This window comes from Contarinia nasturtii, unplaced genomic scaffold (assembly GCF_009176525.2).
Source record: "Contarinia nasturtii isolate CC-2019 unplaced genomic scaffold, AAFC_CNas_1.1 Cnas_scaffold_129, whole genome shotgun sequence".
Taxonomy (NCBI): Eukaryota; Metazoa; Arthropoda; class Insecta; order Diptera; family Cecidomyiidae; genus Contarinia; species Contarinia nasturtii.
Window position 1 is genome coordinate 3920208 of NW_022197486.1, and position 26616 is coordinate 3946823.

At 33.4% G+C, this 26616-nt stretch overlaps 2 protein-coding genes across 3 annotated transcripts; both read left to right on the forward strand.

Moving 5' to 3' along the window:
* The first annotated feature begins 2342 nt into the window (after window positions 1–2342).
* On the forward strand, window positions 2343–9722 carry LOC116350313 (tubulin beta-3 chain). The gene is made up of 9 exons (XM_031782071.1): window positions 2343–2473; window positions 2707–2883; window positions 7505–7613; window positions 7906–8019; window positions 8087–8508; window positions 8566–8743; window positions 8813–9088; window positions 9167–9226; window positions 9306–9722. The coding sequence occupies exons 2-9, from the start codon at window positions 2827–2829 to the stop codon at window positions 9452–9454; spliced, it is 1365 nt and encodes a 454-aa protein (XP_031637931.1). The 5' UTR covers window positions 2343–2473; window positions 2707–2826; the 3' UTR covers window positions 9455–9722.
* Window positions 9723–17475: 7753 nt separating this feature from the next.
* On the forward strand, window positions 17476–26371 carry LOC116350323 (CCAAT/enhancer-binding protein). Of its 2 annotated transcripts, none has more exons than XM_031782082.1 (2): window positions 17476–19266; window positions 19636–26371. In XM_031782082.1, exons 1-2 carry the CDS (start codon window positions 18538–18540, stop codon window positions 20248–20250), a joined length of 1344 nt encoding a protein of 447 aa, XP_031637942.1. In that variant the 5' UTR covers window positions 17476–18537; the 3' UTR covers window positions 20251–26371. The 2 variants fall into 2 exon arrangements, with proteins under 2 accessions (XP_031637942.1, XP_031637950.1); XM_031782090.1 differs by having other exon boundaries at window positions 19684–26371.
* The last annotated feature ends 245 nt before the right edge of the window (window positions 26372–26616 follow it).

Below are 26616 nucleotides of genomic sequence, written 5' to 3' on the forward strand. Positions count from 1 at the left end.
AGAAAACTAAAATTGTCCTTGAGAGCGTCACCGAGGAAGGCTCTAAGTTCATTGTCTATGGTGCCAGTTGAGTTGAGCATAAAATCAAGCCAGATTTTTGCAGCAGACTCCGGTCGATTTTGGTTTTCTGAAATTATTGGTTCACCGGTTGCATCAACACAGATTTTCAGCCAGTCATTCGGTTCAATCGAAAGAATGTTAACGGGAAGCTTGAAAACTTTTTGCAATTCACCTTTCAAATCACTCTCATCAATTTTTTTCACTTTTTCGCCAAATGCATTTAGTAATGTAGTAAAGGCCGGGCCATTGGGATCATATTTGCCAGCGACCAATTTGAACTGCAAAATAATTTTTTTTATCAAAATGAGAAAAAAAAACATACATACTTTTTTTTGAAAATTATTACATGGTTGAAGCTTGCCAACGTTAAACAGGCTACGAATAGAGACACCTTCATTATGTTCAAAGTTGATAAAGCTGGTTGCTGTTCTAAATCGAACTTGTTAACTGTAGTACACACAACTCTTAAAGGTCTTTTTATACAAATATTATTGCGTGACAGTAGTGAACATTTTTATAATTATTTATAACAAAATTGTGAGATGTTTCTAGAAGCTGTACAAAATTGAAGAGAGCGATTTTTTTTGTGTATTTGACTCAACATCAATACAACACGTACGTTTTAAATAGAAAAAGTTTGCGATAAAAAGACTACAGTTCATTTTCATATCGTTGGCATGATATCGATTGTAATTGTTTTGGAGTTAAATGGTGCTATTATTATGTCTTGCACTTACAAATGCCGGGTCAATTTGCTTTGATTTATGTCTGCCACATATAATGTAAGAATCGATTGTTAATCTTCTCCTCAATATTTTCCTTGCTTTTTTCAACTGTTTTTTTTTTTCTTCTGTTAAAATGCACATTTCATTTTAATACAATGTTCCGTTTGTTTACAAACAACAGTGAATTTGTCACAAGAGAATTCTGATAAATTGTTTATCTTTTATACTTTTATCTCTCCATTTTTGTCATCCGCGCTAGCTCTTCCATCCGCTGACAACTGGTTGGAATACAATTGCAACAAAAACAAAAACGGCAAAACGAACAAAAAAATGGGCAAAATATTATGAGTTTGTTTACATCTTTGCAACTTTTCTACGAGTACATAATAAACAAAACTATTGTGCGTGTTCATTTCACTCGAATTCTTAGAAACGATGACCATTGTGCTTGCAAACGCTTGTAGCTGGCTCACTCAATTTATCGGAATTGTTATAACTTGCAGAAACATTTTTATTCGTTTGTTCGCATTTTTGCCACACTTTTTTTGCTTTTGTTCTTTTCACAAACATTCCAAGCTTTCAAATCGATAAAAATTCACATATTCAGGTCTTTCTACTTTATGATCGTTGAAATTGTGTTTACGTGATACTTAAAATTTACTTTGAATTAATTGAAAACTTCTTTGAAATCAATTTAATATTCGTCGAATTCTATTTCGTTCATTTGATTAAACATTCTTCGAGCAGATATGATACGTGAAATTGAGTATGGAAAAAATTTTGCGTTAAATTTCGTTGGAAAATTCAAAAATTTGAATCATTCATTTTTTTCTTGCAATTAATTTTGATTTATTGCATTATTGAAATAAATTTGAAAATAAACACATACTCAATCTAGCTCCTTGGGTATTTAAACCTGTAAAAAATTGCATAAAATTGCGACGAGATCGTGTCAAGTGTCGATATTCCAAAAAGAAGATGTAAAACATGATCAATTGAAGTTGATTTTTATATTCACACAGATGAAACCAATTGTGCTTATTTTAAAATAAATTCAATCATAACGTTCAAATGTGTCCAGGCCACTGACTGTTTTATTTTTGAGTGTTGACAGGCAAATAAAAAAAAATCGGCGAAATACCGATTTGAAGACCATATGAAAACTGAATAATCGCACGTACTTTAATGAATGAAAAAAAAATCTGAATCGTCGAACGGGAACTATAAAAATAATCGAAACGAACATAGAACAATATCAGCGGAAAAGCCGAAGTGATGATATTACATTACACACTCGCCAGCCCATTCGAACACATACAATGTACCGGCTTGCTCACATCGATCACTCTCTTTCCAGACGATAAGCTATTATATATAATTTTTTTTCCTTCGTGTGCGCCTTTAAAACTAAACATACAAAAGTCAAAGAAAGAAAGACCGAATAAAACAAGCAACGAGTAAAATATATACGTACGATATCGCTCGAAATACAAACGCAGCTAAGAACGCACAAGAGACGTGCTTAGTCGCCGCGAGAGCCTGTAAGTGAACAACATTTCAATTCGGCGATTTAGTTATAAGTTGGGACGCAATCAAAGCGAACACATATCATCTTGTCTTGCAGTGACAGTTTTTTTCCCTCTCGCTTGTTTGCTCGCTCTTAAAATTTTTTCTGCGAAAATTTTGCCGTTCGTTATCATCATTTTTCTATTTTCATTTTATTTTGAATTTTTGCTTTCGATTCTTAAATCATTGTACAATTTTTTTTCTGACTATATTTTTTTTTGCTTCAATCAATCAAACTTTTCAAAAGTGTTTTAAAATATATTTGAATGGAATTTTAAGCGATTTGCTAAGAATTGAGAGCAAAAAACATAGAGTTTCTTTTTTCTAAGCGAAACATTATCATCCGATATTTCAGATTAGAATTGTTCTCGTTTTCAATTGCATCATTGGATTTTTCGGACTTTTAATTACCAACATCATATAAATCGGTGTATTTTTTTTTGTTTCGATTATCATCGTTGTCAACTTCGTCAAAATGAGAGAAATCGTACATTTACAAGCCGGTCAGTGCGGCAATCAAATCGGAGCCAAGGTAAGTTCACGCAAAAAGTAGTTGCGGTGTTTTTTGTTAAATCACAGCTTTTTTTCTTCGCAAATTTAAAGTCAATCACGTCAAATTCCAATTCGAATGAAGAAAAAAAAGAGTATATATTTTTTTTTCATTTCATGAACAGTCAATGTGAACAGTTTAATGACCTAATATCAAATTGAAAGGTTGTTTTCGGTTCGTTCTACGAATCAATTTTATTTTTTGGCTCATCCTTATAAGAATCATTTCTAATTGGAAATCATACACACACAAAAAAATGGTGGCTCATGTTTTTGGTATGTAATCCATAATATTATTGATAACTGTGTATTAACTGTATACACTGTATACACAAGAATTTAATTGGACAAACAAAGAAGACCGGCATGAGCCATACACCACAAATATATGCCGCAAATAATACGGAACGTTATTATACATTATAATAAGACAGATGGGCCGGAAATCAATGACATGAATTCAAATTTAAGAGACACATTTCGAAAGAAAAAAAACACTGTATGCAATAGAAGGAGAAAAATACGATCGAAAAAAAGTTGAAATCTATACACAGAATATTTGATAGCCAGCGGCCTCTTCCAACATATATTTTCCGTTTAGCATTTTTTTTCTGGTATTTTTTTACTTATTCATAATAAAATGAAGTCTAACTTGAATGGCAAGTACAATGGTCAGCTGATTCAATTGAAATGAATCGCTTTGTATAGCACTTTTTTGGTTTTTCGTGCAATGCATTACAAATTCAAATTGGTATGTGTCATCATCGATCGCCCTTACTCGAGTTCATGCACATCTATTTGGAATCGAATATCAAAAAATACGTTTAGGTTAGAGAAAAATGTAATTTTTAATACAAAAATTTCGATTTTAACGATATATGCCAAACAGCAATGAAGTTCATCAATATCTTTCAATCAATTCAAGCACTTCATTATATTTTTGCATTTCAATTGCCAGTCAAATCATCGTCGTCAGTGTCATAATCATCTTTTGCTTTGTGATGTGTCGCTGCTGTCGTAAAATGTCGATTAAATTGTCGAATCGTTATATTATGGCACCATAAAATTAAGATTTCTGTGTTGCGTTCATGAGTAAGCTTCGTTGATATAATTAATCATGAGTGATTCATGAGCTCCGCAGGCTCATTTCAGTAAAACATGATGGCACAACTGTCTTGATTGAAAAATAAAAAATTCAATTTTCATTCAACAACAACAACAACAAAAACGAACAATGTTGTAGAAGAAGGATGTACAATAGTTCCAATCGACTTCCGAGCTAAGCAACCAGATAATTATAGCTTAACACATATGATGTCAAGCGTATCCACTTGGACATTGTTCATATTTTGAAAAAAAAAAAAGAATTTATCTGTTTTCGACGGTTGTTGCTGTTGTATTTCGTATGGCGGCAGACTTTTTCGTTGCTAATTCAAGTGAATGAAATGAGTGTGTATCATCAACAGCTGAGTTGCAATTGGATGAGTAATCGCTGCATTAGACGGATATTGATTTCTTTCAATCAGTCCGTCCGTCAGTCAATAAACAGTTTGAAACAGTTGTTAGATAGTCAAGGAGAAAACACTTCAGAAAGTTGTCGAACCCAAACAAATGGAAAATATCTGTATTATGCATGCGATAGCGAGCATTGCATTACAATCGCATTTCGTTCTCTTGAGAATTGATAATAAGCAGAATGCGGATTAAAATAAGTGAATAGGCAATGATTTCCACATACATAATTACATCTAAATATCACATCGTTGGCTCTTTGGGTCCAGAAAAAACGAAAATTGTTTATTTTTCCACATCGTTGATGCATCATATCGTTAAAATACCACCGATTTAGATAACTTAGCTGAAATATTTAATTGAAATTCCGTTTTGATTTTTTTTTTCAAATGCCGAAGATCTTTTTCACAGTCAATTCAAACTTAACAATTCAACTTTGTCTGTCGCTTGGTTGCATAAATAAACAAAAAAAAAGAACCCGAAGAAAACATAGCATATTCTGGTTCGATTTGAGCATTGGATGCAAACCATTTGATAGTGTTTGGCAGCATTCATTTGCATTGGATTTCCACACATTCCGTTTGTTTGGTTGTGATGACGGCTGGTAAAATGTGTGGCTATGTATATTTAAAATACACATTTTTATTTATAACTGCGCCCATCTGAAATAACGGCCATCCGATGGATGGGATTGCTACATTGAAAACGATTTCTTTTGTATAATGAATATTTAAAAGCAAGAGCCAAACAGACAGAGATAGAGAGAGAGAGAAAAGAAACATTTGAAACTGGAATCCTCATCAGTGATGACATAGGCAACGGGAATGCGTTGCTTCGGGAAATTGTTCAACAATTGTATAAGAATGGATCGAGAGAAAAAAAAAACAAAATTATAACATTTTCACACTCTGACTGATGGTTGCACTCGCGATCACCAAAGAATGTATGCTATTTTTAGTGGTTATATTCATCATGGTATGTGATGCATTACTCAGAGATTGAGAAAAAGAAAGAGTGGAAGCAAGAGAGAGAGACTAGACACGACAAACTCACATCACAGCACATTTCTCTCGGTTCGCTCCAAAGCGCACACATGCAATTGAAATCCATCGAAAAATGTAAAATGTTATCCTTCAAATCGTAGTTTTTAGACATACATTTACAATTTTAATGTATCTAGTTGACGACGAATTCGTTTTCATATCGCAATCACAATATTGAAGATTTTCTGTATGCAAAATGCCAAAAGTTATACGAAGTCTTTGTTTTTATTTCATTTCTCATTTCGCCAAAGAGTAAAACGATAAAAAAAGCAGACAGACTGAAACAATGAACATGAAATGAGTGAGAGATGTGAAAAGTCTCCTTTTGATTTGTTTCACTAGTTTTTGTCTTTGATTTGTGATCATTTTTGAATGATGCATTTCGTTTGGTTTGTGTTTTTCTTTAGCCGCACAAGCAGCTGTGACCATTTGTTCGGTGGAAACACATTCACTCGTCAGATTCATTTAATCGGATATGTTGCGCGAGCACAAAACTGTGACGAAGACTAAATATTATCATTTTTTGTTGATCTTCATCTCATCTCGTTCGAGCGGTTAATTCAATTAATGGAAATAAATTGCGTTTGAGTCGAATGTCGAAAGTTGAGAAAAACACCAAAATGACTTTGCATTGATTTCATGCAAAAAAAAAAATCTGAAACTACTTCTTTACTCATATTTTGATTGAGAATTTAAGAAAAAATAATGATAAAATTTTCACAATCAGTCGATTGCATTTCGAGTGCTCTTGAGTGTGAGCACGTGTGCTTATATTTTTTTTAACGATGCAATAAATTTAACCGGCATGTCATACGATCGATCCGTTGAGGCACATCAAGGAAAATTTATATCAAATGTGATTTTTTTTCTTCCTCTCTTGCATTCATATTCCTTTGAAATCTTAAAAAAAATAACGTGCATCATCCGCATAACAACCGAGCGAAAAAAAAACCAAAGTTAAAAATGAACGATGCCAAATATAGAATTGGAAAAGAGACAACCAAAACGGGATTGAGAGAAAGAAGAAACATACCGTCTCCCGCATAGAATTTCACAATTTATTTAAAAGGAAGACAAGACAAAGAGAAAAAAAAATTAATTAAAAGAATCGCACCGTCTACGTTGCATTCGAAAAAGTGGAATCTCGTCTCTAGAACTATCGCAAACGCGAATAGAAATTTCGATGTGGCGTCTCTGAAGTTTTCAGTCAAGAATCCAATAGGCGACATATTTTAATGGATGCGCATGAAATGCGTGTTGCATTTCATGTATTCGGCACTATATAAATATATGAGCCAATTGCGACGACAATCCAACTCCTTTCCATTTCAGTCTGTTAAGTGCGCGCACGCGGAAAGTGTTTTAAATTACAATTTTAACGACGGCCATACATCTCTCTCTCTTGTTCTGCTCTGCAGCAAGCACAGTTTTACTAGGCAATGTTTCACTAATTAATGTGATTGACACCAAAGCACTGAACATTTGGTCACAGCATCCACTCTCTGCATTTAGTTGCTTGCATTTTTTTTTCTTCATTCGTTTGTTTGCTGTTAGCATTTGCGCCGTTCAAACCACAACCGAAACTGTCCGTATGCGAGAGTGTCTCCACGCATATTTAATGTTCCATATGTGTAATGTTAATTAACAAATTTCTAAATGAACTGGTAAAACAAACATTCCATAAGGGCAAAAATGTGCCGAATTCATTTTAACCAATTTAAAATCCGTAAAAGAAATTATTTTCAGTGTGGAAGTATATTTAATCAGCCAAACCATTTGATTGGCATGCAAATGCACGTACAACCATTTTTTTATTACACGTAATAACATACCCATTTGCGATGAGTTCAATACGCTTGAATGGAATGTAAAGCAAATACACACAAAATGTTCGATGTATATATACGACAAATATGAATTGGACGCTTCGGGTTCCATTTTGGTATAAAGTCTTTTTGTTCATTTCATTTCATTTTTTTTTCGCTTCTTTTCATTAAAACAATCATTGAATAATGTCTAAGTGCCATCACTTCTTTTCGTATATTTCAGTTCTGGGAAATTATTTCAGAAGAACATGGTATTGACAAGTCTGGAACATACATGGGCGATAGCGATTTACAATTGGAACGTATTAGTGTTTACTATAACGAAGCTTCAGGTAATTTTTTCAACACATTTAATTGACAGATCAAAACCTTTTTTTTATCGCCGAATTTGCTTTAATCCGATCTCTTGAGCACGGTACAAACTAAAAAGATCCGTCTCTTTTTAAGTTTCGTTACTTGATTAGTTTTTGTTGAGCAATTTTCTGCTCGCAATTACCCAATTTAAACATAGTGGTATCATTTTTAAAAATAAATTACTCATCACATTGGTAGAAATTATATATATATTTGAGAGCATTCTTTTTTGGATTTGAGTTACTTAAAAAAATTACTTTCGAATTGTAGCTGTATCACGTTCATCGGGAGGTAAATATGTGCCACGTGCCATTCTGTTAGATTTAGAACCAGGAACTATGGAAGCAGTTCGATCTGGTGCTTACGGTCCACTTTTTCGACCAGGTTTGATTGCACTTCAATTATCTTTAAATTGACATAATAAAACAATTAAATTGATTAAAATCGATAGATAATTTTGTATTCGGACAATCTGGAGCCGGTAACAATTGGGCCAAAGGGCATTACACGGAAGGTGCCGAGTTAGTTGACTCTGTATTGGATGTTGTTCGCAAAGAATGTGAAAATTGTGACTGTCTGCAAGGTTTTCAACTTACTCACAGTTTGGGCGGAGGCACTGGCTCTGGCATGGGCACATTGCTCATTTCGAAAATCCGCGAAGAATATCCGGATCGAATTATGAACACATATTCAGTCGTACCATCACCAAAAGTGTCTGACACAGTCGTTGAACCGTACAATGCAACGCTATCTATTCATCAACTGGTTGAGAATACCGATGAAACCTATTGCATTGACAACGAAGCGTTGTACGACATTTGTTTCCGTACACTTAAAGTTCCAAATCCAAAGTACAGCGATCTCAATCACTTGGTAACGTATTTGCTCTTATTGATTAAGTCGAATTCTTATAATAATGATTTATATTAGGTGTCGCTGACAATGTCTGGCGTTACCACTTGTCTTCGATTTCCTGGTCAATTGAATGCCGATTTACGTAAATTGGCTGTAAATATGGTTCCATTCCCACGTCTTCATTTCTTCATGCCCGGATTTGCACCGCTTGTATCACGCAACGCACAAAACTATCGTGCCCTCACCGTACCAGGTGAGTTAACTTTTTGCAGTCTCATTCTTGTATTTAAAACACTGTGTGATATATTCATTTTGTCTATAGAGTTGACACAGCAAATGTTCGATGCAAAGAACATGATGGCTGCGTGCGATCCACGACACGGTCGTTACCTTACCGTTGCAGCCGTTTTTCGTGGTCATATGTCGATGAAAGAGGTGGATGAGCAAATGTTGGCTGTACAGAACAAAAACAGTAGCTACTTTGTTGAATGGATTCCAAACAATGTGAAAACAGCTGTTTGTGATATTCCACCGAAAGGATTGAAAATGTCATCGACCTTTATTGGAAACACTACAGCCATTCAAGAATTGTTCAAACGTGAGCGTGTTTTTTTCTCTCCACGATTGAAATAATATTAATTTTTAACTGTTTTTTTGATAATTAACCAAATGATAGGTATTTCGGAGCAATTCAGTGCGATGTTCCGTCGTAAAGCTTTCTTGCATTGGTACACTGGTATGTTTTGCCTAAATGTTTAAATATACAAAAAAAGAAAACGTTTAAAATGCGACTGTTTTTGTTTTTTTAAAAATAGGCGAGGGAATGGACGAAATGGAATTCACTGAAGCCGAAAGTAATTGCAATGATTTGGTGTCCGAATATCAACAATACCAAGAGGCCACCGCCGATGATGAATTTGAACAAGAGGATGTTCCGGAAGAGGTCGAAGACGAATGCGTTTAAATAACCGCATAAACCAATCTATTTTTAACAAAACAATTGCACATCTCAACTTTGTAACTCATTTTGATTTTTCGTGTTTTATACTCTCTTTTTTTTTGTCTATCGATAAAAATGAACACAAACAAAATGTTTCTCCTTTTTGCTCTCAAACAAAACTTATTTTATTCAAATCTGTAACTTTATCAATGCCAAAAGAACATTATTGCAACATATTAAATGATATTTTCAGTTAACAATCTCTATTTAGTCCCTTCAGTTAATTTAAAATAAAATATTCGTAAAAAAAGTTTCGTCAGAGAAATTGTATACGTTACATTATTTTTTAATAAAATAAAATTGCGTTCTTTGCATTTCATTTTATGCATATGAAGTTTTTTTCTCTCGTTTTTTTCGAAACTGATGAAATACTCTTCTTTTATCTATTTTTTTTTAAATGTTGGCTTTTATTAAATTCAATTTGGCTCATAGAGAAAACAAAAATGTTCAATTTACAATTACAATAAATAAAACCATATATATATTGTTGACAAAGTTTCCACTCTAGATCGCCACGACATTGGTGTTTGCAGTTTGAATAACATCCTCTAGTAGGTCGAAATTTGCATGCTTAAATATATAGAATCGAAAGTAAGTTCAAAAAGAATGCGTAAAACCATCAATGTACATTATAATAGACAGTAGAATATTTTCTCAATGTCCATCATGATGTACCTGACTTACTTTCAAACAATCACCACCAGTGTCATGACAATCTAACTCGTCAGTATAAGTTTCATTATTCTGTTATTTAACTAAATGAAAAACTTACGAAAGTCACAATAGTTTGCAATTTAAAATTGGTTCATTTGGATCATAGAATGAATGATTGATAAAAGTTTGAGCGAGTTCATGTCTCCACTATAAGTGCTATACACCAACAGATGGCGATGTCTAGTCGATTTCATCGAGAATATAGGTTTTGTTTTTAAACTTAATTTGAAACTGATGCTCTTCTATTGTGCCAGTTAACTGTAAACTATTTTTAAAAAAATGCATATTTATTTCATCAAGCTGACCCATTTTTAGCGAATTTGACTCATTTTGAGATATGATTTATTTATTTCAATTGAGAAAACGCCAGTCAGTGACGTTAGTTAATCTTGATCTTTTCTACAGTTATTGTACAACCGTACCATTCTTGTAGTTAAATTCTGGCAATTTTTTTTAATTGATACTAAAAACTGAGTGATTTGTAAAACAAGAGATCACACACGATCAGTGTTTTATGGAAGGTTTGTTACATTTTTTGCGGAAAAGAATAATAAAAGAAACTAATAATTGCTTCAATCTGCATGTGAAGCGTGCATATCCGTTAGATATGGTATTGAATACGTCGTCAAATTGTATTTCCATGAATTCGATTACGCAATCGAAGTGAAAAGAAAAACAAAATTGATAAGAAAGCGGTCCAGTTTGATTAGCTTACCCGTAAAACAAATTCCGAAGAAAATTTCAAGTTGTTACGTATATTTAAAGAATCACATGTATTGTTTGACGCCATAATAATGAATGACGAGATCACGTTTGTGTTATCGAATTCTACTTACATCGAGATGACTTCTATTGCGTCAAAATGATTTCATTTTAGCAGAAAAACATCATCTTGGAATTGATTGATCAAAATCTGAATTCAGTGTTTGAGCAAATCTTTTGCATGCATTTTTCTTTATGCGTTATAATTTCAAAATACGAACGAAAAAAAAAATCGGCATGTTTATGTGTCTTGAAAATTATACATATAGATCATTTTTCCCAAGAGACTTTTCAACTTAAAAGACTTTGTGTGAGCACTCGAATCACATAATTGTTTTGCAATTTATGTGCAGAGAACAATATTTTTCTTTTTTCATTTTTAATTAATTTGGAATTATGAACATTGGATAATAATTGTAAATGGGATTTTTATTTGTTCATTTTTCACTCGACAGAGAGCATTATTTCATTAGCAACATTTAGTATCTGAAGTACACCACCGCCACACAATTTATTACCGACTGTGTGAGTGTGTGTGTTTTTTTTTCACTCTCTTCGCTTTTAAACATTAAAATCTAATCACTTGTATCATTATGTAATCGATGTGTTTTTTTAACCATTCACATCATTTGGCGCACAATCCAATTGTTGAATGCATTGTTTATAGGCGAATATCATCGAAATTTTGTTTAGAACAATTGCAACAAAGATCGCGGCTGATATGATGGTTTCACAAACTGAACAATGTTCATTTGTTATGGCACTCAAAGCAAAAGAGAAAACGTCAATTAATTACGGTTTTTATTGATATGAAAAATAAATTCAAATATGAAAAAATAAGAAAAAAAATTCTTAGTGTGAAATAATTCAAAGAATGATGGTATTTTGATCAGACTTATTTACTTTTTAAATGCACATTCCAAAATATTTTATCTAGCTACATGGAAAAATCCTAACCACACATATCGGTAATTCTCGAATTTTGACAGTGCGGATCCACGTTAAAATCAAGTAAAGTACACGCTTCCATTATGTAATCAATTCTACATATTTCGTCTATTGAGGTTTGAAAGAAAAATCTTCTTGGTAAAAAAGTTAACTTTTAAAAAAAATGATGCTGCTTCTTCATATCTAAAAACGAGTAAAAACATTTTCTTGTTCGAATTTTTGTCATTTCTCCTCCCCAAAAATATGGTGTGCTCAAAAATGTTTACATTTTCATTGAAAACTGAGTGCAAAAATAATGCTTTCAAAAGTGTTCCGTTCATGATTTGTCTTCGGGCGTTTTCGATTTCATTTGAATGGTGCATGACAAATGAAAAATAAAACGTTCGCGCATAAATAACTAATTTGAACGAGAAATCGAAAAAAAGCAACAAGAAAGAAAATATTACATACATTTACCGTAAAATGTCATTTTGTGCTGAAGTAGATCATTTGATCGGCATGATTTGTTTTGGAATTAGTGTGTCGATGGTTCACATGTCTTATTCTGTATGTAGTAAAAGTGCGCGAATTACATCACAAAGCATTGCAAATGTGTGATTGGCGAATGCATCATTTCTGTCCGAAGCACGCGAAAAGAAAATGAAGAAGAAGAAACCGAAAATACCAAGCAAATTCAAATTAATTCGTTAAATATTTTATTTTGTGAATTTTGCTGGCACCGTGAATCTTTTAATCAAATTCGCCGAGAACGAATGAGAGTGATAAACCGCGAGTTAGAGTGTGAGAAAGAGATAGAGCGAGAGAAAAAAGAAAGAGAATCTAGAGCAGTTTTATAACAGCATTTGCTGTAACAATGGATATACCGGAGTAACAATAATATACCAAGTCGTTTGATGTATGTTTGTATGTGCATAATCGAATATGCACGCGAGTGAGAAACTCTTGCTGTCGTCGTTGCCAGCGAAAGAGCGTGCATAGATGGAAGAAAATGACGCAATTATTTCAACAAATTTTCCTCAATGTAGTCACAAAATGTAATAACAATTTTACAGAAGTGGCACCAATACAATGAAAAGCTCTTGTTACCTATTGAGTGTACACACAAATACAATCACATTGTTATAACAAATAAGCGCACACACTGTAGTCGATAAAAGTGCGCTCGATTCGAACCAAAGAGAGAAGAAGAAGAAAAAAAGTAAACATAAAAATTAGCTTTCACGAAACGAAATTTTCAGGCTTTTTTGTTTCTCTCTCTCTCTCTATTACATTGTAACAAAATAGAAAAGAGAACCTAAAGTTTTCAGTTTCGGCGAGTCTATGCTGTAATTGGCGTGTGTGTCTTTTTCGGCTCGCTGTGTCTATGTATGAATGCATGATTTTGTGTTTTTCTTCATGAATTTTTATCTCTTTTCGGGCGATTGGTTCTCTATTCCTCCGTTTTATTGTTGTGTGAAAGAAAACGGCGAAGAAAAAAAGGTAACAACGAAGAAACCACCGCATGGAAAGTAGGTTGAACGTAATTGTTTCGTGATCATCAAAGTGCATATTAGCGTAATATAACGTAACAAAGCGTATTCTTCTTCTTCTTCTCAGTCGTTATTGTCTTTTTTTAATGCCATGTTTTCTCTTCATCGCATTTGTATCTCTATCAATCTGATGGTAAGATGTTGATAAAAATCAGCCTATGCGACTCATGAATCGCATGAGAACACACTATATTATGCCGCAATTGTGTGTGCGTTATTTATGTTGTTTTTTTTTTGCTTCTCGTTTGTCATCTTCAAACTTGTTTCTGCATATCGAAAAATTGTCACACAACCATCAGCATCCACGCCGCATTTATTCTCAATTGAAAACTGAAACGAATTATTATCATTTACGTTTCGCTTTAAAACATAAATCGTGCGCACCTGTTACATTACCTCACAACAATTCAATTCAAATTCATAGTGTTCAATGTGCATATACATCGACAGTTGTATCAAAAGAATAAGACAAACAAAGAGGCAAGACAATGTAGAGACGGCCACCGAATGAAAGACAATGCGCCGGCGAGAAGAGAACTAATTAGATCAAACAAACGACTCGGGAAAATATGGAGTAAAGGTGAAAGCACCTACACACGTGTCACACAAAATGCGCCCGCGCACTTCACTCAGAGTAGTAGATGACGCAAATGCGTTCAAACAAACAATGCTGATTGTAAATTTGTTTTTGATGCAGATTCTGTTTTTGTTTCTCGACTGAAATTCAACTATGGAATATCGAATATTCGGTCATTGCATTTTGATGTAATCCGTTCGAGTCAGTCTAGCGGGTCAGTCCCGCACACAATATTTTTTGCGCACATGCCCGCACACATATGTTAAAAACGGAAAAGAACCAATACTGCATTTACCATTCGAAAAACTTCCGTAATAATACGATTGTACCCGTTCAGATTACGACATCGAAAACCGATTGATACAAAAATGACGGAAAATAAAATTCTTGATTATATGTGCTTCTCTTTCTCTCTTTCTTTTCGCTTCATTCTCATTGACAGTTTTTCTTAAATTGAAAACAATGCACAATCGGCTGCAATAACCGCGCACGAGGCGCACACTCTCGAACAAACATGGCCCGATTCCAAACATACACCGGCATATAATTTATTATTATTATATCATAAAGAGACAAATCATTTCATCATTCCATTAACTCTTTTGTTATCATCAACGTTCTTGTGTGTGTGTGTGTGTGTGTGTGTGTGTGTGTGTGTGTTTTTGTTTTCAGGAAACATTTCACTCTGTGTACATGAAAAAAATTAACCAGAGATCTATTTGAACAGACTGGAACACAAAAATAATAGATAATCACTTGTAGAAACGATGATAAACTAATCAAACTAATGACAATTTTTGTTTCTTCAATTTTCTACTAAATACCTGGCATTGAGTTTTGAATCATTGAAAAGCGTGGGCCAGTTGAAAAAAAATCCCTTTTTGTTTCTGAAGTTTCTTGATATGTAATCGCCGTTGAAAGACCCCGTTTATTGTTGTTTACATGTTTGTTGTTCAATTTTGTCATTGCCCTTCTCGAAAAAAAATGGAAAATATTCAATGAGTGCATTGCACTGCCAATATATTATAGCCAAAAAAAATTTTTAATCAAGATAATTTTTTTTTCTCATTTGGTCTAATGGTATCGGTGTGACTTTTGGCAGTACATTAGTGTTTACCATATACATATATCAATCGATTATATTTCAAATCGAGCAATTGAACGAATCAGCGCGCGTCATAACTTGTATGCACTCGTGTGCCATTTCTTGTTACTTTTTATTTTGTTATCAATTTTGGTATTTTGATGTACAGTATTTTTCTATTTATAAAGAATATTTCGGTGAAACATTCACAAATGGACATTTTTGTGTTATTGGAAAATATATTGAATCGCGTTGCTATTTATTGACATGTTTCCCCATCTATCCATGTATGTAAGTCCGCATTCGAATGCTCGTATCTTAGTCGAAATGCGACAAAATCCAGTAGCAGCACCGTCAAAATGCAATTCAATTGAAATTGAAATTCGATTTCGTTCAAGCAATTGTAGTTGTACGTGTGTGGCGGTGATTTAATCACGAGTCAAAGTCATTAATTAACAGAAAAAAAAAGTTTATATATTTTTCAAGCTATTTTGACTGTTTTAAGATTCTGATTAATGTGTTCAATTCATTATTCGATTAAGTGCAATAAAATGCGTAAAAGAAAGAAAGAGCAAAAGAGAGACACTGATCGGCAGGTATAATGAATGTAGAGTGAAACAATTTTTGGTCTAATGCTTGACTGTGCACATTTTTCAACATAAATGCTTGAACCAAAAATGTATTTGAATGCGACTCGTTAATAATGCCGAAAGTATGCGCATACACACACACATATATATGCATATAGGCAATTCAATCGAAAGAAGAAGAAAAAGCAACAACACACGCGCACATACCATTTATGTATGTTCAAGTGTGCATTATAAATGACGACCAAACAATGAACGATTGAGAGGCGCAAAACGGAATTGAGCGAAACGTTGCTTGAATTGCTTCAAAGTAATTAAACTTATTTTCATCGATTGTGTGTTGTTGGACCGTAATGCATGTTTTAGATTCAAATATTTCTAGCGATATATTTTTATTTTACGTTTCATTGCTTACATGTCACCATACATTTTCAATTGTTAAATGTTCTGTTGCATATGTATTCATGATCGTAAATATGGGCCGTGAGCAAGTGAATCAAAAAATATTCAAAGAAGAATAAAAATTCATTATGCTCCGCAATTAAGCAGGTACCCGAAAAAGAAAACGACGAAAATGTCACATATATGTGTAATTAAATTTCAAATTTTGACCAGATTGCGAAGATCGTATCGGTTTTTATCAAACAAATCTGATTTGCAATTACTAAATATTGGACGCAGACTAATTAAAATGAATTTAAAGAAGCAGCAAATGTGCGCAAAAGAAAAAGAAAAATCATTTGCAGTGTAAGCGCCTACATCTTGCAATTGTAATGGGTAACGCAATCATTAGAAAGAGTGACAAAGAATAAGAGAGAAAATACATCGAGCTTAAGTTTGTTAAGCTTGCGTCTGAAGAACAGAAACAAAAAGCAATTTTCTTCGGTTTCGACTTTGTCGTCATTATGGTTTTGTTTCTTTTTACTTTTAATTTTACCTGCTTGAATGATCGTTATGGAATTTTAAATCGTTTGCATTGCATAAACTAAACTCACCATAGAAAACAGTTCATGCCATCGACGATGCCGAAGCCCAAAAACCACACGCGCTGCAAATGAAAAACCATACACATACACATATTTGTCGCACAGAAGTAAAAAAAAACGGGCAAGAGGGAGAAAGACTGTGCGCACAGTCGTATATCGTCGTATCGTATTTGCTAAACACGCTTTGGCCCCAACTGTATTATCGTGGTTGAATGCAAGCATCGAATGTATACAATTCAAACCGAAAGCAATGTGCGCACCGCTTAGTAAACTCAACACAATCGTTGTGCTTCAAACATACAAAGTCTTTGCTTCTTTTTATTTTATTCTCTGGCCACTCTCGTTGCTCGGTGTCGTGTAATTGTAAGCGCAATCGTCATTCAGTTTCGGTTCGTTTATGTGATATTATTACATTGAAAGCGAACAGCAACAGCAGCAGTAATAGCAGTAACCAACAACGAGCGAACAGAGTAAGCGCAGTAATAGCATACACGATTCATAAAATGTATACACATTTCTTCGGAGCAAATAGTACACAACAGTCGCATTTTCTCTTTCGGCCGTCATAGCGCATTTGCTTTTTGGTTGAACAAACGAATGTTGTGTTTATGTGTACGTGTTTGAGTGCGCGCACGCTGATCCGCTCTCTTCGGCCGCTTCGATCGTTATTTTCGTGCTTTTCGAGCGAGAGAAACATCAACAAAAAAGAAAACAGTGTGTTGTATATTTCGGTTGTATTAGCATATATATAAAATCAGTTGCATCATAGCCCTAAGACTTCAGTCGAATAAAAGTTTTACGCCTGCTCACATCATTGAGAGAGCGACATTACATTTGATACATGATACGAGCGCATACTGTTTTCTGACAAAAAAACAACCAAATATTTTTCTGTTACACATATTTTTTTTCGTTTCCTCGATTCTTGCTTCACTTTTTATTTTTCGTTGTTTTCGGACCATTTTTGGGGTGCGGAATACAAATCACAACGAATTTGAACCAGAGTTTATTTATGCATCCAGACTTTTTTTCATGCGCATTTTGCAAAAAAAAAAAACATTTTTAACGGATTTTTTGATAAAAAACAATAAAGATTGGTATTTTTCGTGAAAATAACTCCAAAACGATAAAGTTCATCAACAATTAGTGAATCTTTTCAAATTTTGACATCAAACAAAGTGCAAAAGGTGATTTTAGAAAAAAAATCTTCGACGATAAAAAAAAAACAAAGAACCAAAATCAATAAAGAAAAAAAACGCAAGTGTATTTTTCGTTGTTCAAAATCATTCGATTCAACGTGGATTCCTTGCAACTGTAACAACACAAAGGATTAAAACTGATTGAAGTGCATGTTATATTTTTATTGAACGAAAAGAGAGAATATTATAGATTGCAATCAGCGAATGAAAATATAAAGAGGCAATCGAAGCAACGAGTAAAAAAACAGACTTTGTCAAGTGGTTTTTGTTTCTGTAAATTTTGCAAAAAAGAAATAAGAAGAAGAAAGCAATTAAAATAGAACAGGGATTTATTGATCAACTGAAAGTGAAATTTTATTTGTATAAATAAAGAGAAATTGAAGAGTCGCGCGCGCACACCATATCATAGTGTGAGCCATCATCGATTCTCGCGAAAGGTGATAATTTCGGAAAATAAAAATTGAGATCATCGTAAAAATTGAATAGACGAAAAGAGAGTTCGGAGTAAAAAAAAAATAAAGAAAGGAAGGAATAAGAAAAATTAATTGAACCAAATAAAAAGGAAAGAAACAAAATATTGTGTGTATTGATTAGATCCTAATCAAATTATGCCGTCTGTGTATCGGCTGTGAATTTTTCGTTGGAAGTGCAGCACATTATGGAATCACCTCAAATGTATGATAGTCCGCAACAGCAAGCAATAAACCAAATGGATATTAAAAAAATGGCCACGAACAACAATAACGGTGCATCGGTGAATGGTAGTGGCAATGGTACAACGAATACCGCACAAAACAATAATAATACAGCAGTGGTGGCGACGACGGTGGCCGGTCTCAATCATAACGGTTTGATTGTAAATAAACAACAAGGACAATTGCATTTGCAACAGGCCACCAACAATAATAATAATAATAATACAAATAATAATAACAATAATAATGTGCTGTTACAAAAGCAAATTCTACAACATTATTCCGCACAAAATGATCTCGACGAGTTGACGTCTCAGGAAATAAGCTTAGATCTACAACATTTAATCGACGATCAATTTCGAGATCAAGAGGGTTTGGGCATCTTCTCCGATTTGGTACCAAATACAAATAACAACGCCACCACCACCACCACCAACAACAACAACAACAACAACAATAATAACAATAACAATAGTGGATCACATGCGAACGCCAATCAAAATGGTTCGACGGCGACAGCGGCCAAAGTGCTACAATTGCAACAACAGCAACAACGCATGAACCAACAAGTTTATCCACGTGCAGCGCTCGCCTATATGCCACAGGCCGTACATACTGGGGCCACATATGGAAGCAACAATTCAAGCGACGAAAACAGTTCCATTGGTTCAGATGCTACGAATATCAAAGAAGTACGTGTGTCTTTTTACTCATCTTCAGCTTTTTTTTTCTTTTCTCTTTTTTCTTCTTTCTCTCGGCCTCTTTTTTTATTTTGGTCAATCGTGATTTCATTATAATTACATCATCACATGGCTTTTGCTTTTTTTTGTTTGTCTGTTCAATGTGATGATGAGATTTGGCCGTATTTGCTTGCCCGGCTTTCATTTCGAAGTGCCAACATTTTTTATTTTTTTTTATTTTGCTGTAAATAATTTGTAAAACAAAAAGCAAAATTTATTTTGTATTTTGTTTGTCATTTTCAATATGTTTTTTTTATGTTTGCAAAAAAGAAAAGTAAACCAAAACCAAACGTTTGTCTCTCTTCATTCTCGTGCTCCTAGGAATTGAATGAACAAAATTCACACTTGAATTATACTTGCTCGTTGCAGGAGCCAGTTGAACCGCAAGAATATCGTCGTTTGGCCGCAGCAGCGGCTGTTGCTGTAAATGGTGGCCAATTTATTGGTGTGGGTGGCAATCAAAATGTGGCCGTTGGCAGTGGCGGTCTCTATCAAATACCACCAAATTATGCATCAAATGGTAGCGGCAACACATTCACCACATTATCAACGCCAACACTACATCATCAAGGACTACCGCATTTATCCGGCAATCATTTGGTCAATTTAAAGCATAAACAAATGATGAATCAACGTAAACAAAACGGTAAGCATATCGATAAGGGTACGGACGAATATCGTCGACGACGCGAACGTAACAATATTGCCGTACGAAAGAGTCGCGAAAAGGCAAAGGTTCGTTCACGCGAAGTTGAAGAAAAGGTGAAAACACTGATCAAAGAAAAAGATGCATTGATACGACGTCTCGAAGAAATGACAAACGAAATTCAATTGCACAAACAATTGTACGTGCACTTAATGAATCACAACAATCCAGAAGTAAATAATATCTGTCGTAATGTATTAAGCTTAGTTAGTAACGATCACGGTATGTGAAGAATGGAAAGAATGATATATATATATGTATAAAAGAAAAAACAAAGAAACAAACGATGAAAAAAAAACATACATGAAAGAGAATGCACGAATGAGAACCAGCGCCAATGAGCAAAGAATAGGTGAATGAAAGAGAGAAAGAGTGAGATTAAGTTGAGTGTAAGATCGCACTAATACAAATAACAAAATATATACGTATAAAATGATGGAAAAAGAAAACAAAAGAAATAACAAAAAAAAATTCAAGTAAAATCGCATTAAAGTAAGCTGAATTAAATTTGAAGTAAAGACAGTAAACAACATGTGCGCGCGCAAAAGTTAAATTCAAAATAACAAAATATATTTTAATAAAATACACATATTTATTGTATTCAAGACAAATTGGCTAAAGCACGCAGACCTTATACACCGGTGAACTCGACTTTTTTGCCTCTCACATTCATTTTTTCACCACAATTCACACGCAGGAACTTTATACAAGAGAAAAAGCGCCAGAACAAATCACAAATAGTACCGATCATAACCAAAAATATAGCCAGTAAATGCGACGTTTCATTTTTTTTTAATTTAATTTGTATTTCTATAATTGTTATTTTTCGATGCGAATGACTCAAAACCACAAAGAGTCTTCAGTAAAATGTCAACTGCTATTTCGCATTTTTTTTCTATCTCTCTCTCTCTTAAACTTGCCAAAGACTTTCTTCAACGATCACAATTAAATCAAATCTTTGCTACGACACGACCCATTTACCAAACATTTATTTATGGTAAAAATTCGATTTCAAATTCAATGAGATCGACATTTCATAATGGATTGCTTTCACACAAACACACACATACCTGTACACATTTCGGTTAATAATGGGCTAGAGTGCAAATTAAATGTTAATTTAATGACTTATAAAAATGTTTGGGTGCTTGCTTCTATACACAAACTACTTTACGAAATAGCACCTCTTTTTGTGGATTTTAATATTGGAATGGAAAGAAATTTGGAAGTAGGATTCGGAAAAAAATGAGAAAAGATGTTAGAAACCAGTACAAAGCTTAAGTTTTCAGGCACATCGTATATTTTGTTGGACATTTTAAGCCATCTCGAGATTGTAAATTGAAGTTTCACCCTGAGAGTAGAAGAAATTTTAAGCCATGAACACTGAATCCATTTTTGCACAGTATTTGCATCCATGCACCCACATCAAATGCACAATTTGGACAATTGTGCTCGATCTGGCCGATCGAAACCATGTAGACACAATAAACCACCTAACGCATTTAATTGTGCCTGAACTGGCTTGTTTTTAATCATTGTGATAAAAAAATGATTGCATCTAATATTTGGTATTTGAAATTGTTTTATAAATGAATTTTGCGAAAGCAATTGAATGTTTTTCTGCTGATTGGGGGTGTTTGCTACACGTACAAGTCTGACATGGAATAATTGAGAACGTTTTAGCACATCCATTTTTAAGATCAAACCCAATGAAAAGTTCGACGAATAAAATGCATTTCAGTCGCTGTGGCAAAATATTCTCCTCATCGATTCTTCTATCTTGATGACTAATAGATTGATTGTTAATGAAAATTATGATGCATGTAATCATCGCTTATATCTAAAGTTCGCAACACGCCCGTGACGGATATGTGATTCAAAATCACATAACTCTTACACGCACATAATATGCGGTGCATGCAAGTTGTGTCCGAATTCGTGAAGAAAGAAATACGTTGAAGATGATGAAGAGAAAAGACGATGAAAATGAAATGAGTGAACGACAAAGAAGAAGAAGAAGAGACGGCATCGAGTAACGTAACGCATTACAATAATACTATAAAGAGACACATATATTAAAACTGAAAACAAAAGCCGAAGCAACGCAGTAAATAAGTAGGTCATACATACATGTTACTTCCTCGCTTTTTATGTACACGCATTTTGAATTTCATTTTCGTTTTCATTTTCATGCTGATGTTGTTGTTGCTTGTGTTGTATGTGCGTTCTTTCTCTCTGTTACACTCGCTAGTTTGCTCTTCTCTTCAATTCTCATGCTCTCGGCGTGCGTTCGGACGTACAGAAACATTTTTGTTTTTGGTTTTGTTTTAATGTCTATTCCAAAATGAAATACGCGCTCATGCGTTCGTTCAGCAGTTACATTATATTGATCATAGTATTAGTTGTTGGTTTTATTTTTCTTTGAAAAAAAAAAGTTTTCTTCTCGAAAAATTTGTATTTTCGTTGTCGTTGCCTTTTTTCGCTTGGATCGACTTCAATTTTTTTCCTCTTCTTTTCTATCTCTCGACTAATATCGATAAACCGCATTCGTATTTCATACTTGTTACATCAAAATTCGACCGTACATACATCATTACATGCGATCATGCACACATCTATCTATGAGTTTAAAAAAACACACACACACATAAAGTTTTAGCTACATTTTATTCAATTCGCTCACGTTTTTTTTACAATGAACGAAGCGATAATTGTAAAAGCATAGTGTGTCAGCGTGCGTTGCACATTTATGAATACACGGGTTTTGTTGAAATCGTCTCCGTGCATTTTGTTGTTGTCGCTTTTAGTTTTGGATTGTGTGGCATTTTCATCTTAACGCCGTTTGACACTTACACACAGAGAGACGTTGTACAAAAACTCTAATTTCGGTGAATTCATTCAATTAATGAAAACGGTTTTTTGCCATTCACAAAAAAAACAATGACAAGTAATCATTACGATTCGTTGTTACATGCTTTGGAATTTGTTTGTTTTTTTTTTGTTTTCGGGACGACTCGCACATCGTGTGTGTGTGTGTGTGTGTGTGTGTGTATACCAAATAATGTTCGAATGCGCAGTGCGCACACGGATCGAGAAACACTCGTGAACTTTATTAGATGCTATTTCGAAATCATAGTTTTATTACGTGCAGATATAACGCTCTATTCAGGCGCTTCGATACATGTGTTTTTAAGAGAGTGTGATATTTCCACAAAATAAACTATTTACACTGAAGAATAGTTTGTAGCTCAAAATACGAACGCGTTCACATTCTTTTCTTCGTGTCTTGAATATAATACCAAAAGGCCCAAGTAATTAGAAGCGAATGTGCCGATAAATATCATGCAATACCAAAAAGTATTACTGTGCTGTTCACAGCGTGATGATTCTTATCACCGTGCTTGTACTAAATCTGTTTTATAGATTGGGCCTTTTCGGCGAATGCAACCAATTTTTTGCTTCAACGCAATAATATGCCTCCCTTTCCGACATATATGACTAATACAGGATGACAAAACCAACACAAATCATTAAAAGCTCAGCCGAGATTTGATTCTTTGGAAAAATGAACTAAAATCCATCAATTTCTTTACCGAATATACCAATTTCATCGCAAGCGAAAAACAATGCGAGCCAAAGAAAGGAAAACTTAAGTCGAGTTCAATCGCTCTGCAAGTAAATTTTTACTATTTCGAATTCAATTTTGGATGAAAGAGAGTGTTTATTGAGATGTTGAATAATAATGTTAAAGCGAAGATGAAAAAAATATATTAAAAACGTTCTATATTGTGATTGCTTTTATTATAAATTAAATAGCCGAATTACAAATATAAGCACCAGTTACCTGTATAAAGTGAAAAGAAAAAAAAATCATAAACGAATGGATTCATTGTGCAATAAATTGATTTTAGCAAAAGAAAAAAAATTAAATAACATCGAGGAAAATACCGATAAAAGCGGCCGAATAACGTTACTAAATGATTTTCAAAAAGACATGAATCGTTGGTTACCACGAAAACGGGTATTTTATTCAATTTTTTTTTCTCGCTCATAAAATATATATATATACATTTTTAATCATAATTCTTTGAATGAACTTGATGATTGGCATCAAAGGCGCAGCTACTTTAGGCTGGTGCTGTACAACCATAGTTAGTTACCTAAACAAAACTTAGAAGAATAAAAACAAACAAACAAATTGTCGATGTTTCTTTAACTTTCATTATGAATTGGCCTGATCATAGTTTCGATTGTCGAACTGGTGAAAAATTGGCAGCAAAATGAGAGAAAAGCAAACAACAAAATCGACCGATTTTTATTTGTTCGTCTTTTTTTTGTAATAATAATAAACATACGTAACAAAAAAAAAATACAAAACACATTTGGAGTTGCATTTATTGAACTTTCTGCGATTGAAAGTGAGATTAAATAAGCGAAATTCGAAAAAGCCATTTCGGATCAGAGAATATTCTTTTTTTAGACTGTAGATATGCACAAATTACGCACACCGCGATTTACCAACCACTTCCTACCATCACATTTGCAATCATTTTCATGGGAATGCCGGAACATTTCTCGAAACGGAAAACGGTTCGTTCCGGCATTCTTTTTATAGTGATTTTCTTTATATCACGCATGATTTTGTGCGTTATTTTAAATTCATTCAACATCGAATGTCCACCAACCCAACATTGTTCGTTCTATTTTTGTTTTGTAAGAGAATTCATAATTTCATTAGATTTCCTTTTCTACTCTATTTTTTTCTTCTTCAAAATAGTACTAATTAAGCATTCATTTTATAATTTTATCCCATGAAAATGACGAAGATAAAACCGCGCATATTTGATGGAGAAGGTTTAGCGAATTTTTATTTTGTTTTTTTTTTCTTCTGTAGACTTTAAGATTTATATTATTCAAAGATTATATATCTGCGCATTTCGGTTTGTAGCTTTCTTTCGTGTTTAGTAATGAGTTAATAAGGACAGTTTATTTTCCATTTTATTCTTCTTTTAATTTTAAGATAAAGAGAATATGGACAAAATTTGCAAAGCAACTGTCCAAAAGAAATGAATTTTTAATTTCTTTTTTGTTTTGTTTTTATTTTTTTATCAACTAAAATATGTGTTTTTTTTTCTGTAAACATTAAGTTACCCATTGTAATCGTATTTAAGTTTTATTTAAATCAAATATAAAGCATGAAAATAGAAACAAAAAAAAATTATTATAAAATAACAAAATTTCAAATGCCGGGCAAGTTACCAAGGTTATAGAATATAGGATCTCTGTATGTTCATGCCGATGTGATGCAATCGAGTGCGAATTGTTGCTGTCGTGGAAAAGTTATGTTCGATAAACATCATCAACAACAGTGCATATTCAAAGTGTAAATTGATGACAAAATAACTCGTTGTTTTCATGCATTGCTGTTGATGACATTCAGTCCAAACCATAAATCATTTGAGGAAACGAAAAAGCACAGAGATTTTTTCTCACTTTTCCATTGCTGATTTCAATTTCATCGTTTGCATCCGTTTTGCGCAGAGCAACTTAGATCGATACACAAGCAAATATATATATAATAATGTAAATTTATTGTAAATTTTTGGTTATATGTGAAGTTTGTCTCATTTTATTTTCAGTTCTTTTTTAGGATAAGATTTATTCATACGCATATTTAATTTAATATATATAATATATGGTTTATAAACATAGATATGTATTGTGTTAGCATTTTCGTTTAACGAAATAAAAAAAGTGTTTGATGAGTAAGCAAGATCGCGGCAAAGATCGAGATCGTTAGTTACTTATTCAACAATGACAACAACAAAAAATGTACTTTGTTAGAAAACGTAGCATAAAAATCGCAATGAATTCTATGTATATCGTTTTGTTTTATTTTTCTTTCCTGCATTTTTCCTGCTTTTGTAAAATTTAACGGACACCATTGAAACACTGAGAAGGTGATAGGATCTGGTCAAAAGAAAAATTATCACAAAAAAAAACAATCATCTGTGCCTGCCTTGAACAGATGGCAAAAGTGATTTCGCGATAAAAATCTGTGTCCGATAACAATTGCAAAAGCAGAAAAAATTAAGAAGAATTTTTGTCTGCAAAATAACACGCAAACACAAATCACAACCAAATTGTACAATATGTTGCATTTGTGGTTGCGTGCCACGGAAAGAACACATCTAATATTTTCGTTAAAGTTGAAAAAAAAAAATGATGAACAAGAAAAAATGGTTACAGTTTATTTACATGATGAATTTTAGTTTTCTATGTGGAACCAATGTATTAGATTTATATAGACAATTTTTTTTTGAATAAATACGCACACATTTTCAAAATGTACCACACAATTTTTTCATTATCACATTTCCTCTTAGCTGGTAATGTCTTATTCGCTCGATTTCCATTGTGAAATGGAATAGATCTTGTGTTTCGTGTCTCAAATTCTGAAATTGTTTCGATTTTACAAAAATCTTGAAACTGGAAGGTGAGTACATCTTTTATGAAGCTTTTTTTTATTAAATGCCATGTCTACAGTTCTATAAAGCCAAAGAACAATCGAACATTTCATGAAAATTCAGTATCAA